The sequence below is a fragment of the Haliotis rufescens genome, unplaced genomic scaffold (assembly GCF_023055435.1).
Source record: "Haliotis rufescens isolate VD_foot unplaced genomic scaffold, xgHalRufe1.0.p SCAF_18, whole genome shotgun sequence".
NCBI classification, from domain to species: Eukaryota; Metazoa; Mollusca; class Gastropoda; order Lepetellida; family Haliotidae; genus Haliotis; species Haliotis rufescens.
The window spans coordinates 9,913,881-9,930,043 of record NW_025963868.1 but is presented as its reverse complement, the minus strand read 5'-3'; the positions used below and the strand labels follow the sequence as shown (position 1 = coordinate 9,930,043).

The following is a 16,163-nucleotide window of genomic DNA, read 5'->3' as shown; positions in this document are numbered from 1 at the left end:
GAGAGAGGTACTATGCTTGTGAAATCAACTCCTCCTCCAGCTTTTAGAGAATATCCCTGACACTCTACACACAAGATGTCGACATGTTGATGAAACGCATATCGCAGTCCCGTTTAATTTTGACAAATTTTGACAGAGTTACTGCCCCTGTTTTACGGAGCTTCATTTGAGCGTCAGGGATATTCCCCAAAACCAGTACCCTCTCTCACAGTTGTGCAAATAGAGCTTCATAAACCAAGGGCAGTAACTCTCTCAACATGAAAAGAAATGAAACGTGACTGTGATATGGATATATTAAACATGTGCACATTTTAACTGTAGGAGGAGTTGATTTCCTTGTATAAAGCTTTTGTGGCTGAGCTACATCCTTATGGCATTAGCATTCAGACTGGATTACTCACAACAAAATGTTCTGCACAGTTTGTTTCAAATGCAGTGCCATCTACTGTTGTTATTTCATAAAATACAAAGAAAATATAAACTCATTAAAAAAATTCATGCGGGGGAGCACTCTCGTTTTCCTTTTTTTCACCGCTGTCAACAAACTATTTCAGAACAAAGTGTTCATTTTAAAAATCTTTTCCTCCACCCCCAAACCCCACCCCCAGAGCCTCCCCCACCCCATAGAAATCAAATGGATGTCTCAGTGAGATAAACATGTCAGTTGATGAAAATTTGAGTTTAACAATTTCATTGCTTTAATATTAATTACTTGATAATCACAACACATGAATCATGTTTCCAGATACTGACTCGTCCCTCGGCAGCCAATACCAATTTCCCCTACCACATCAGAACATCCCAGGTAAGCAACAGATTAAAGTATACTACTCAAGGTAAGATAGGGATAATGAAACATGTCAGATATACATGTACAGTAAACTACGGTTATAACAGACTTGAAGGGACCGCTAGTTTTAGTTCATTATAAACAGACTGCCTCCGTGGTCTAGTGGTAGAGCGTCCGCCCGGAGAGCGGAAGGTCCGGGGTTCTAACCCCGGCCGCGTCATACAAAAGACGTTAAAAGATGGTACTTGTTGTTACCCTGTCTGGCGCTCGGCATTAAGGGGCTAAAACAAGGACTGGTCGGCTCGGAGTCAGTATACTGTGTCTGAGTGGGGTATTCATGTTAAACTGCGGCATGGTATCTTAGTGAGCTAGCACTATAAATCGGCATCAGTCCGGACTAGTACAAGCAGACACAGACACACACACAGACACACACACACACACACACACATGTGCATGCACGTCGCTATATAAGTGTAATAATCTTGGACGCAATGTTAAACCCAATTTCACCTGGACTCATTATAAACATATATACAGCATATATACAGTAAATGGCTGGGACCAAACAACTGGTTCATTATATTCGCAAGTTTGTTATAAGCCTGCAGTGTCCCCGCTGGCTTTTGAAACTGCTAGTCCTGGTGGACTGGCCACTCTAACAACTACCAGTCCCCCCTAACTTTTATCAGTCACAACTTCAACAAATATAAAAGCGTATGAAAAAAACCTTGTTATAATTCTTTCAACATCATGTTCAATGCAATGACGTCATCTCTGAAGAATACTTAGTTAGATCTACACATCATTCTTACAAAGTTCAGTCATAATATTCTCTTTTTTTTTAATATTTCAAGACGAAGTCACTACAAATATACTTATAACCTCGAAGCAAATGTTATTTCCTTGCACTAAAACCCGACAAGGGGGGAAAATCTGATGGTAACAGACAAGCTGACTTTGCTCCAAAATAAATACTTATATGAATATCACAGATTTATAAAAAACTTTATTTGCCAGTCCACAGGGACTGGCAGTCACATGAATTACCGGTCCAAGACTAATTTTACCGGTAAAAACTGGTAATTACCGGTAAACAGGAACACTGAGCGTGTTCGTTACATACGTAGTTTACTCTACTTAAGAATACACCTGACATATTATGTGAACTAGTTCGGTGTATCATGGGAAGATTGAAATGACCCTAGCAAGTGAGGAGTAGTAAAGTATAAAATGTATCAGTTCCCGGGGACCCTGTGAAGATCCGGGGTAGAATAGGTCTTCAGCAACCCATGCTTGCCGTATCAGGCGACTATGCTTGCCGTAAGAGGCGACTAACGGGACTGCTGGCTCGCTGACTTGGTTGATGCATGTCATCGTATCCCAATTGCGTGGATCGATGCTCATGATATTAATCAGGGGATTGACTGGTCCAGACTCGATTATTTACAGACCGCCGTCATATTGCTGAGTGCGGCGTTAAACAAACAAAAACAAAACAGTTCCTGGGTTCCTGTCTCGTGGTATGATCACTGATGAAATGTGGGGCGGTGGGGTAGCCTAGTGGTTAAAGCGTTTGCTTGTCACGCCGATGACCTGGGTTCCTGTCTCGTGGGATGATCTCTGATGAAATGTGGGGTGGTGGGGTAGCCTAGTGGTTAAAGTGTTTGCTTGTCACGCCGATGACCTGGGTTCCTGTCTCGTGGGATGATCACTGATGAAATGTGGAGTGGTGGGGTAGCCTAATGGTTAAAGCGTTTGCTTGTCAAGCCGATGACCTGGGTTCCTGTCTCGTGGGATGATCACTGATGAAATGTGGGGTGGTGGGGTAGCCTAGTGGTTAAAGCGTTTGCTCATCACGCCGAAGACCTAGGTTCGATTCCCCACATGGGTACATTGTGTGAAGCCCATTTCTGGTGTACCCTACCATCGTATTGCTAGAATATTTCTAAAAGCAGCGGGGGCAGTTGGGTAGCCCAGTGGTTAAAGCGTTCGCTCGTCACGCTGAAGACCCGGGTTCGATTCCCGACATGGGTACAATGTGTGATGCCCATTTCTGGTGTCCCCCGCCGTGATATTGCTGGAGTATTGCTAAAAGCGTCGTAAAACCATACTAACTCACTGGTTTGACTGGTCCAGATTTTATTATTCACAACCCAAGCCCGAGGTCTTCCATTAACTGCCCGATGAAGGAGGGCAGTTGAAAAGACCGAGGGCTGCTGCAAATGATAATGCCCTGAAAAATAGCGTTACTGTTATTTTAGCTAAAATGGATGGAATTTGTTATCAAATAAAAAGAAACAACAATATCGGTTTTGAAACATTTACTGCCATCAACAAGAATGTCACTGACCCACTTTTACAAATATGGAAACGTTATAAAACAAACCAGATGGCGTCACTATTGAACGTGACATCACTTTCCCTACCCTATGACGTCACCTAATGATAATGGCCCGTCGTCAAGCAATATGAGAGCATAATCAAGTTACAGTGGCCCGCTCATTTCTGATAACATGCGGGCGGTTTAATGATAATTCTATCCATTTTAGCTAAAATTAATTATTATTGGAAATGGTAAACTTTTCTCTCTGGATTCTGAAGCTTCTGGAAATCTAAATGTTTAATGATAATTCTATCCATTTTAGCTAAAATTAATTATTATTGGAAATGGTAAACTTTTCTCTCTGGATTCTGAAGCTTCTGGAAATCTAAATGTTTAATGATAATTCTATCCATTTTAGCTCAAATTAATTATTATTGGGAATGGTAAACTTTTCTCTCTGGATTCTGAAGCTTCTGGAAATCTAAATGTTTAATTATAATTCTATCCATTTTAGCTAAAATTAATTATCATTGGAAATGGTAAACTTTTCTCTCTGGATTCTGAAGCTTCTGGAAATCTAAATGTTTAATGATAATTCTATCCATTTTAGCTAAAATTAATTATTATTGGAAATGGTAAACTTTTCTCTCTGGATTCTGAAGCTTCTGGAAATCTAAATGTTTAATGATAATTCTATCCATTTTAGCTAAAATTAATTATTATTGGAAATGGTAAACTTTTCTCTCTGGATTCTGAAGCTTCTGAAAATCTAAATGTTTAATGATAATTCTATCCATTTTAGCTAAAATTAATTATTATTGGAAATGGTAAACCTTTCTCTCTGGATTCTGAAGCTTCTGGAAATCTAAATGTGCTCAAACCATCGTCTACCTCCAGATTGGGATCTTGACCGGGGAAGAGGGAGAGACAGACTCTGGACAGGGGGGCGTGGCAATGGGGGACACAGACAATATGGGGGGTGGATTCCCCTATGCAACCACGTCCTCCTACAATGGCACGGCGCCAGACTTCTCTGGACTTTTCATTGTGTCACAAACTCACACAGAGAAGAGGGTCAGTATTGCATCACAATTTTGTCCATCTGTATTTTTTGTATTTTTTTTCATCTTACAAATTACCATTAAGAAAACTAAAAAGGTTTTCATATACACCCATTCACCTTAATATATATTGGAAATTCTGATTCTTATGGTCAATCAGTGGTATCAAATCACAAGAACCTGGGCCCTGTTCCCCGAAGCGATCTTAGCGCTAAGGTGATCATAAGTCTCATTCTTTAACATAGGCTTACGATCATCGTAGCGCTAAGATCGCTTTGAGGAACGGGGCCCAGCTGTGGTTGAAACAGACGATTTGACTGTCGCATCACTGGAAGCTAATATTTTATACACAGATATTATTTATATAATTATGAATACAATTATAGGTTACAAAATGCAGAACTGTGCACTCAGTACCAGATTCAATTTAGCATGGTTAAATCTACAGGTTATCTTGTTCTACTGTGAAAGGTTTCATCTCCTTATATGGGAAAATAAGAACAAATATTCCGTTGTAGTACAATCTCATTTAAAATCAGATCTTAGTTGTCGCTACCGCTAAACAAAGATCTGAGGACATCCCATGGCAGAACGACCTTTCATCCGACCAATCAGAGCGTCGCTTACCAGTTCATGAAAGTGACACTCGGAATGTGATTTCTCATCATGCAGCCTTGAAAACTTTAAAACCGGGTATTCCGAACAATAGTTACGGGCTTAACGACTGAATCTATGCAATCTAGAACATATATTAGCCATTCGAGAATGTTCTTTTGTTCAGGTTTCAAATTTTTAAGCAAGAATTTGTCAAAATATGTTTCGAAGCGTAGTCGCCAATTTGAAATTAGTGCCGTAAAGCCAGGAAAGCTCCCTTCTGATTGGCTAATGTCGACTTCTTGTCAGTAATTCCATTGGTCAGTCAGAGTTCGCGAAAGGTCGGTCTGACGTGACCCGTAATGGGATAACCTCAGATCTTTGTTAAGCGGCAGCGAGAACTAAGATCTGATTTTAATGAGATTTGTTATAGTAATACTTCTGTTTTCCCCAACAAATGCTTTATTAATTATTACACTTTCCTCGTTTCATTTCAGAATGGACATCTACCACCCCTGGCTGCTGATGCAAAATCTTTGCCTCCTCTTGGAAGCAACCTTGGCAGAAATGAAACTTTGCCGCCAATACAAAGTGAACAAAACACACCATCCGCGCCACCTTCCTACGAAGCCCTCTTCACGGCCAAAAATGCATAATTGTGTGATCTGGCTATGTTTTGATCATATATTTTGAATATTTATTCAAAAGTTCTTATGAATTATCAGTATTTTGTTGAACAATTGAAATTTTATTTTTTATGTACAACAAATGGTTTTAAATGCTGATGTGAATAATGTGATACTACGATAAGCGAAGTCTTGATTGAGAAATGTTTCCGAATAAGGTGGGATTATATTTTTTGGTATTTTCGCCCTCAATTTTGGTGTTTGGAAATAATGCATGTAAGGATAATGATGTTTTAATATCAGTTCCTGGAAGGATATTTGGTCAGTGTAAGCCCAAACATTTGGTCGGTGTAAGCCGAAGCAATGATGTGATTGAGGAGAGTTTCAACTGTTCACACGTTGATCCTTGTTGGTTTGTTGTTTAACGCCGCACTCAGCAATATTCCAGCTATATGACGGCGGTCTGTAAATAATCGAGTCCGGACCAGACAATCCAGTGATTGATATCATGAGCATCGATCCACGCAATTGGAATCGATGACATGCATCAACCAAGTCAGCGAGCCTGACCACCCGATCCCGTCAGTCGCCTTTTACGACAAGCATAGTCACCTTTTATGGCAAGCATGGATTGCTGAAGACCTATTCTACCCCGGAATCTTCACGGGTCCGTTGATCCTTGTGTACTTGTGTCCTCTGTCCTGTGCCTTCTTGTTTTCAGATTATGGATGCAAATGTCCGTTTTACAATTTTGATGTGTTTCATGTGCTCCTGGAGTGTTAAGTGCACCCCTTTTGGGTACGGGGGCGGTGGGTAGTCTAGCGGTTAAAGTGTTCACCGAGGACCCGGGTTCGATTCCCGACATGGGTACAATGTGTGAAGCCCATTTCTGGTGTCTCCTGCCATGATATTGCTGGAATATTGCTAAATGTGTTGCAAAACCACTCAGTCACTCTTGGGTACAAGTTTCAGGAAAAACTGCGCACTCGTATAACGTGCGGTCAAAAAGTGCACCAAATCGTCAACTAACAAGGAGATAACATACGTCACTGTAAATGTAAATATTGAGATAAGAGCTTACTGGGCATGATGATTTACAATATCAGAGCTACAGAAACGGAATTACTTTCAATTTACTTGCGTACAGAAATACATGCATTAAATGAAATACTCAAATGTATAAAAACAGCTTGCGTTAATACCCAGTGAAGCTTTGTCAGCATGCGTGCATAGGAGCTAATTTCCGAAACACAATTATGAGCTAATTTACTTTCCCAACTCAAGCCGAAATATTTAGATCAGTTATATGCATCTAAAACATTATTTCATTTTTTTTATGATCTTGAAATGTTCACTAATTTGGGGAAAATAAGCAATAACCTAATGGGAAAGTATTTTTAGGTGAGTTGGAAGTTCAAACTACACCAGGGGGCACGGGTGGCCCAGTCGTCTAAGGCATCACGATTCGCTGTGCAGAGTTGCGTCCCTTGGGTACGCCAGAAACCTATGATTGTGGGTTTGAATCCCGGTTCGCCCCGATTATGTTTCTAGGTTTGTCAGCACCATACCCGTGCTCGTGGGTTTCACTGAAGTGGTAAAGGTCTGAGACCTGCATCACTTCGGGATTTCCTCCCACATCAAGCTGACACGCTGTGATATAACTGGAATACTGTTAAAAGCGGCGTTAAACAAAACTCACTCACTCACTCACTCACTCACTCACTCACTCACTCACTCACTCAAACTACACCTTCCCTGCTTGTTTAGATGCAGGTGAGTTTTGAGAAAATATTTGTCCTCGCTTTTAACGTGTGTTTAGTTTTCTATTAAGGCTGGGACGGGTAACTCGGGTACTCGGGTCGGGTTGCTCCTGAGTAGGACCCGGGTACACAGGACTACCCGGACCCGTGGTTAGTCATGTGATATATTCTTTAATGACAAAAACTCTGTGGTTACACTATAAGTCACTAATGTTCCCATTTCTTTCTGATAATCCACCCATCCCTTCAGACTTTTATATGTTTGAATAAAGATAAAACTTCATGCAGTAAACTTCAGTGTATGCATGACCAGATTGTTTTACACGTGTATCTAAATACATTTTGCCATGGCTACGGTCAAACTTTTCCAAATCGGACAGTTTGTACCTATCTCTAAATATCTACAGCCGGTACCCGGGTAGGGTCGGGTAATAAAGTGGAGGGTACCCGGGTAGTAAATTTGGACTCGTGCCAGCCCTATTTTCTATAATGACTTTACTGTAGATGTTATTTTGTAACAAGTTGTTTGAAGTTTGAACTTGCTGTATATATGCATGATGTACACAGGCAACAAGGTTGAACTGAACTGCTAGTAACTATATACACTATGTGTGTGTGGAAATGGGTTGTGTAGTGGTGTTAGTTCATATACTGTTGACTGAAACTTACAAAGAGGTTCATTATTTTTTTTAATAATTCTTAGATTTTTAATTATTTTTGTAGAGCCACACTCAATATTCAAGCTATGTGATGGTGGTCTGTAAATAACAGAATCTGGAACGGACAATCCTGTGATTGACATCATGAGCATCAATCCACGCAGTTGGGATATGATGACATGCATCAGCCATGTCGGCGAGTCTGACCACCCGATCCCGTTAGTCGCCTTGTGCAACCAGCATATGGGGGGGGGGGTATATTCTTACCCAGAATCCCAACGGGCGACTAAGAGGGAAATGGCTCTTCTTAATCCCACTAGATCTCTAATCAATTTCTTGTCATTTTTGGAAACCTCATTTTTTTTAAATCATACTTTATTACTTTGAAACACTCTTATGATAACCTTGAAATATTTATTGCCCAAAAAATTATACTAACAGTTGTTACATGTTTGTGAAATCTCAATATTTTCTTTTTACAATAATGTTATATAATTAATGACTGTTCCACCATGTTGGTTATTTATAGGGTAGTAACATGCATAATAATCAACATAATTATGACTGTGATTTCCTTGTTCGAAATCAGTATTAGCTTGAAGCACTCATAAAATCTCCAGCAGCGCTAGAAGTAGGCTTTGTTTGTTCCGGTATTTGCTTGTTAAGTTTTCTGCTGTATATAAAGAGTTTTATGTGATGGTCCGGGGGTATACTAGTGTGATCATTGTAGATATATATGCTTCATTTAACATGATCAGCTTAACTGAAGACAGTTTGGGTTTATATCCAGGTCGGTCCTGATAATGACCCTGTGCAGAGTTGTGTCCCTTTGGTGTGCCAGGATCCTGTAATCATTGGTTCGAATCCCAGATTCGGATTGAATATGATCCTTGGTTTGTCAGCACCATTCCCGTGCTCGTGGGTTTCACCAAAGCTGTAACATCTGTGACCTGCATCACTTTGGGCTTTTCTCCCGCATCAGTGTTTGTTTGTTTGTTTGTTTGTTTGTATGTTTAATGCCGCACTCAGCAATATTCAAGCTATATGACGACGATCTGTATATTATCGAGTCTGGACCTCACAATCCAATGATTGACATCATGAGCATCAATCCATGCTATTGGGATCGATGACATACATCAACCAAGTCAGCGAGCCTGACCACCTGATCCCATTAGTCGCCTCTTAGGACAAGCATAGTCGCCTTTTACGACAAGCATAGTGGCCTTATGGCAAGCATGGGTTGTTGAAGACCTATCGTACCCCGGATCTTCACAGGTCGGCTGCCACATGATCTTACAAAGAGTATTGTAACTGGAGTACCAGTAAGAGTTATCAGGAGTTCTTGTGAGAAGAGTTGAAGGCAAATGGGTTTTACCAAATTGGTAAACGGCTTAGGCCTCATTTGCTTCGGTCTTTCCTTCAACATCAAGCTGACACACTGTGATGTAACAGGTATACTATTCAAAGCGGCTTTAAACCCACCTCACTCACTCACTCATACACTGATAGACATGAGTGCACGAGGGATCCTCTCAAAAGGTTGTTAGTGATTATTGTGTATTTATCTGTAAATATGAATATCATTATTTTTCTTATATTGAATTTTTATATGACATTTTCATATGCTGAATATATGGAAATATTTTTAAACTTTAAGTGCTCTTTGATGTGAATATAATGAGCATATATATGTGATGAGATGCATGTGATATGTAAGCATGATAAGTATAAAAGTAGGCAATACTGATTATATGTGATGATAACTCAATCAAAATATTATCAGGTTTAAGGTCAGGTGTCGTCTCAATCATGGCTGACGGCAGTTTTTAATTTCAATTAAAAAGCTGAATGAAAGTATTTTACTTTTTTAATGTTTCTGTAAATGTAAAACACTTTTATGAATTCCGTCCAGGTTTTAATATGTGAATTTAACCGTCCTTTTTGCAGTTTTTCATATATTCGAGCTTTTTTACATCTTCTTAAGCAATTTGTGATTGTTTTATTCCCGTCCAAAATTATTTTGAAGTCAGGTGGTTCTGCTCTTACACATTTATTTCAATGTGTGATGTACACTTTGTAAGATGACTTTTTTTTAATGTTATTTTTGCTTAACTGATGCATTTGACAATACATCTGCTTCATGGAAGGGGTTTTTGCTAATCTTTTCGTACATGCTTTGGGAGACCTTCAACAGGGTTAACATCATGGTTGGGTTAAATGATCATACATACATCATACAGATAGGAGAAGATACAATGACGTCACATGTAACAAAACTGTAGCAAGGTCAGAAGTAGGGAAAAGTGGGATATATCCAAGTCCGTAATTGTGACGATATAAAGGACTGGTCATTTAGACCTTAATCTCTAGGGGAGGATCAGAAATAATACACCTTGTTGGGGAGGGTCGTGTAGAAATGCACATTTTATGATAAAATATAAAGTTCTTTTGCATATTTTATTTTCACGGAGGGTCATGAAAACATTTACAAGGCTATTGGGAGGTCATCCAAAAATATGACGAGTATTAGGGAAGGGTCATTATTTTCAGTGCTTTAATGCATCAGAATCCTCTGGACCACCCTCCTCTGTAATAATGACCATTCCCTAAGTTGGCTCTGACCATGTCAGAAATGTGAAAAATTGGCTGTAACAGATTTATGAAAGCTGTGTTATAAACTATGGCAGCCTTTTAGGGCCATTTGATTTTTTAATTATTTTATTATAATTGATGTTGAAATTTCAAGATGCGAAGTTGAAATTTCAAGATCCATTAGTTGAATTTATAAGATAATAAGTTGAAATTTCAAGGAAAAAAACAAAAAACATGGCCCTAAAAGGTTTCCATACTAAACATGAAGTCTTGTGGAAAGTTCTGCATGGCAATGATGACCCTAGATGATCTGATGCTGTAACCCAACCCTGGATGAAGACAAGTCCCTGGCCATGGTGCATCTTACTGCAGAAAGTTGTCTCCTGCATATACTATTTTCTTGCCACAAAAAAACTTATTCTGAACATGTGCATTCCCAATATCTCATTAACGGAAACATGTATTTTGGGTGGTGACTATTCTGTGACCTAAATGCTCAATATTCATGAAAACAAGTTTGTGTAGTCAACGTTCTTTATGTTCACGGTCATATTGTGTAATATATTTATGTAGACCAAAATGAGAGAGCTTAAACCAAAGCTGTCCAATTTCTTTTTAAATGCAGATAGTTCGAAATCATGGAATTTTAACATGTTTTAAGTCCGGTCTACCTTGTTGGTAGTCGGATCAAGATGAGGTATGCGAAGGATGCTATTTTCCCTTCTTTTTTATATTGCGTCTTCAGGCTGACTTTTAAACAATAGGAGGATTCATACCTCTGTTGTGCAGAGTTGTCTCCAGTGGGCGGTCAGGATCCTATGACACTGGCTTCGAATCCCTGGTTCATCTGATAATGTTTCTAGGTTTATTAGCTCCGTACAATACACCTACTTGGTTCAACAAAACCTTGAAGTGTACAAATATTTTGAAATACATATTACCAAAACATTGTACCAACACATCCTGATAAATATTAAATTTCATATACTACTCAAAAGAAGTTAAGGGCACCTAATTCTTTGATATTGCTAAAGTTAATCTATCATGGCTGTCAGAGTAGCTCTACTAATGTGAAGAATCAGGTGGTCCGTAACTGTTTTTACAGTCGTATGACGTAGACGATTTGTGACAACCCTAGTGTCCATGTATCAATACCTTGTACCATGATAAACTATGGATGCTGCTGAGGTTGATGTAGATCTTGTCAGAATCCTCAAAGTGTATGTGAAAGTGCTGATAGCTGTTGGACTGTGTATAGATTTAATGAAGTCCTTTGTATTGTTCGAAGTCAAAGAATTTGTACCGTGATTTCTCAAATGTTGTTGTTTACCTGTGATATCCTGATTGCTGGCAGTGTTTCCTGACGAATCTTTCGTTAACATGCACAGAGTTGTGCCCCTTAGTCTGACCAGGAACGTCTGATCATAACTGATGTACATTCAAAGTGAAAACAGCTCAATCGCTCTCAAATTAGCTTTTTCCAAATTATGTTACTATGGATGGGTTTACTTAGGTAGAATATTGATATACTTATTCCAATGTCATTTGCTATGTAAGTTTATCAATTTTTAAAAAAACCTAGTTATTTGTACAATTTTTTCAGAACTTAATACATTCTCCTCATCTACCCATAACAATATTCTTCTCGATTGTACAGCTGTGTTATACGAAATAAAGTTTGTATGAAGCAGTGATATATGTCTTGTTTTGCTTATATTATTTCCAGTCTCAATTGGGGGGGGGCACGGGTGGCCCAGTCGTCTAAGGTGCCGCGATTCGCTGTGCAGAGTTGCGTCCCTTGGGCACGCCAGAAACCTATGATTGTGGGTTCGAATCCCGGTTCACCCCGATTATGTTTCTAGGTTTGTCAGCACCATACCCGTGCTCGTGGGTTCCACCGAAGTGGTAAAGGTCTGAGACCTGCATCACTTCGGGCTTTCCTCCCACATTAAGCTGACACGCCGTGATATAACTGGAAAACTGTTAAAAGCGGCGTTAAACCCAACTCACTCACTCACTCACTCCAGTCTCAATTGCTTGGACTACGGGGCCCTTGGGGGCCTGCGATAACACCTGGAAAGTCGGCAATGCACGTCGTGCTCACTTACTACTTATAATCCGACCCGTGAAGATCCGGGGTAGAATAGGAGTCTTCAGCAACCCATGCTTGCTGTAAAGGCGACTATGCTTGTTGTAAGAGGCGACTAATGGGATCGGGTGATGCATGTCGTGGTATCCCAATTGCGTGGATCGATGCTCATGATTTCAATCACTGAATTGTCTGGTCCAGACTCGATTATTTACAGACCGCCGTCATATAGCTGGAATATTGCTGAGTGCGGCGTTAAACAACAAACAAACAGAAATGAGATGAAATGGGATTTAAATGTAGGATAAAGCACGTCCGAGGGGTTTATGATATTTAATACCCGCATCCGCAGGATAAAGGTTTTAAATACCATAAAAACCAGAGGGGAAGTGTTTTATCTAACTTATAAACCGAAAAAAGAAACTTGAAACATTTATCAACATTGTTATCTTTCAAACATACTTTCCATGAACCTCAGGATACGGACGTAAAATATCTGTTGCTGGCGTTCGATTCTTCAAAAAGACATTCCAAAAAGCATTTTAGATTATCAGTGCCTCTCACTAAGCTGCGGATACGGAGGTTGCGTGTTCCATTCTCGGGAGTATAAAGAAAACGTCTGTCATTATATTTTGTATTTCATTACATGTTACAATCTGAACGGAACTGTAATTATAAAATACCCTGGACATTATAACATATTATATAGCAAATAGGCCTGGAATATCCTATAAAATTCCGGGGATATTATATAAAATCCCGCGAACATTACAACGTCCCTGTTTTGAGATTTCATCTGACTGGAGAACAATAGGATGACGTCACTTGGGGTTTATGACGTGGCGTTCAAGATTTTTGTGTTTGTTGGTTGGTTGGTTTGTTGTTTAACGCCGCACTCAGCAATATTCCAGCTATATGACGGCGATCTGTAAATAATCGAGTCTGGACCAGACAATCCAGTGATTAATATCATGATCATCGATCCACGCCATTGGGATCGATGACATTCATCAACCAAGTCAGCGAGCCTGACCACCCGATCCCGTTAGTCGCCTTTTACGACAAGCATAGTCGCCTTTTACGGCAAGCATGGGTTGCTGAAGACCTATTCTACCCCGGAATCTTCACGGGTTTTTTGTGTTTGCAATAGTCCGGGTTTATGCCAGATTCATAGTGCTAGCCCACTGAGATACCATGCCGCAGTTTAACATGAATATCCCACACAGACACAGTATACTGACTCCGAGCCGACCAGTCCTTGTTTTAGCCCCTTAATGCCGAGCGCCAGACAGGGTAACAACAAGTACCATATTTTAACGTCATTTGGTTTGACGTGGCCAGGTCGAACTACCGACCTTCCTCTTTCCATGCAAACGCTCTATCCACTACACTACTGATGAGGTCTGCAATTTTGAATACTAAATACTAAATAGGTGGCTGTTAAAAGTATAATGCGTATGGAATGACTGTAACAGACGAAATGGAAATGGAAAAGTGACAATATTAATGAGATAAAATGACCGTTTGAGCAATTTGCTTGGCACTGGTCCAAATGTAATATGCTGACTGCAATAGAATAAATACGCTTAGGACATCTTCGATTAAACATTTGTAGTTTCTGCAGATCTAAATGTTGGTCTAAAGCATGGTCTTTGATAGTTTAATGGAAACAACGTCCATTTAGGGGAAACTGGTCCATCGGTCAGTAGATCCAGGCCCTACAAAGGAACGCAACTCTGCACATCAAATTACTTCTCCCTGGGCCACCGCGCCTCCTCATATTTGTGACCACTGTGGGTGCGTGAGTGAGTGAGTTTGGGTTAACCTCTTGAACCTCTGTGTAAAAAGGGCTTCACACGTTGTACCCACATGAGGAATCGAACCTGGGCCTACGGCGTGACGAGCGAACACTTTAACCACAAGGCTACTCCACAGGCTTATCAAGTAGAATAAGTCGAAGGTGTTAATCGTAATAGATATAATCCCCTGGATAATCGAGGATGTATAGATATATGTCTCTATCTCACGTTCTTAACGTCAAGGGTTTTCCTCCCACATCAAGCTGACACGCTGTGATATAACTGGAACACTGTTCAAAACGGCGTTAAATCCAACTCCTTAATTTCAAGGCAGTAGCTCGCTCTATATGCAGCTATAAGGTGTTCGTAGCGTGTGAAACAGAAGGCCAACTGTACAAGAATGTGCCAATATTATCTCTGATGAAGGGTGGTGATGCAGACATATGAAATATCCAGATGTAATTATTGTGGTGCGTTTATCATTCTGGCTGTGCAATCATCATACGGTGGTGGTGCTGACGGCGTTGACGGGAGCGGTGGCGCTGACGGTGCTGTAGTTGCAGGTGCACGTGTGTACTCTTGGTATGAAGAATATGTAGTCCCTAGAAGAAAACCACGTATTGTGAGTGAGTGAGTTACGATTGTATGTCGCATCAGCAATTTGTCAGTTATATAGTGAGTGAATAATGTTGACCACCGCAGTCAGCAATATTCCAGCTATATAGCCCGGAGTCCCGTTAAAAATCAGGACCTGTCAAATTGAAATTGTTCGCTAAACAAGCTGGTTATCCTGAAAAGAATTTGTTGTTAATTAAATACAGAAAACGGTGCCAAAGTTCGTTTGTTTGTTGTTTTTGTTTATTTAACGCCGCGCTCAGCAATATTCCAGCCCTATGACGGCGGTCTGTAAATAATCGAGTCTGGGCCAGAGAATCCAGTGATTGACATCATGAGCATCGATCTACGCAATTGGGATACGATGACCTGCATCAACCAAGCCACCGAGCCTGACCACTAAATCGCCTCTTACGACAAGCGTAGTCGCCTTTTACAGCAAGCATGGGTTACTGAAGACCTATGCACGGCTACGAAGCACAAAGGGACAGAACGTCCTTTAAACAGTGGATTAAACGACTATTATGCATGCTAGTAACGGTTTGAAATATACGCGAATATTTTGTTTGTTTGTTGTTTAACATCGGTCACAATGACACACAATCTTCCCTGTAAGAGTGACCGTGGACGTTATACTAACTTTAGCACTGTTTCTAAAGTTACTTCAGTGAGTAAAAGAACGTCTTGAACTTCTGCTATATTTGTTAATTTTGTTTGTTAGTTTGTTTGTTTGTTTGTTGTTTAACGCCGCACTCAGCAATATCCCAGCTATATGACGACGGTCTGTAAAAAATCGCGTCTGGATCAGACAATACAGTGATTGACGTTATGAGCATCGATCCACACAATTGGGATTCGATGACACGCATCAACCAAGTCAGCGAGCCTGACCACCCAATTCCGTTAGTCGCCTCTTACGACAGTATTCCAGTTATATCCCGTCGTGTCAGCTTAATATGTGGGAGGAAAGCCCGCAAGTGATGCAGGTCTCAGACGTTTACCACTTCGGTGAAACCCACGAGCACGGGTTTGGTGCTGACAAACCTGGAAACATAATCGGGGCGAACCGGGATTCGAACCCACAATCATAGGTTTCTGGCGTGCCCAAGGGACGCAACTCTGCACAGCGAATCGCGGCGCCTTAGACGACTGTGCCACCCGTGCCCCGGTCGCATAGCTTCTGTGGAGATATTGGATACACAGCTCAACGTCTGTCACTATCGTCTAAAGACTGTGTGATTTACCTGTC

At 40.4% G+C, this 16,163-nt stretch overlaps 1 protein-coding gene across 2 annotated transcripts in view; it reads left to right on the top strand.

The window, feature by feature from the left end:
- LOC124120183 (transmembrane protein 145-like) overlaps positions 1-5,926 on the top strand; it is a 45,544-nt gene extending 39,618 nt beyond the window's left edge. For both annotated transcript variants that reach the window (XM_046482934.2, XM_046482935.2), the window contains 3 exons: positions 746-805; positions 4,014-4,190; positions 5,269-5,926. In XM_046482934.2, the coding sequence (XP_046338890.1) occupies positions 746-805; positions 4,014-4,190; positions 5,269-5,427 (396 nt within the window). In that variant the 3' untranslated portion in view covers positions 5,428-5,926. The remainder of the gene's footprint in view (positions 1-745; positions 806-4,013; positions 4,191-5,268) is intronic.
- Positions 5,927-16,163: the final 10,237 nt, after the last annotated feature.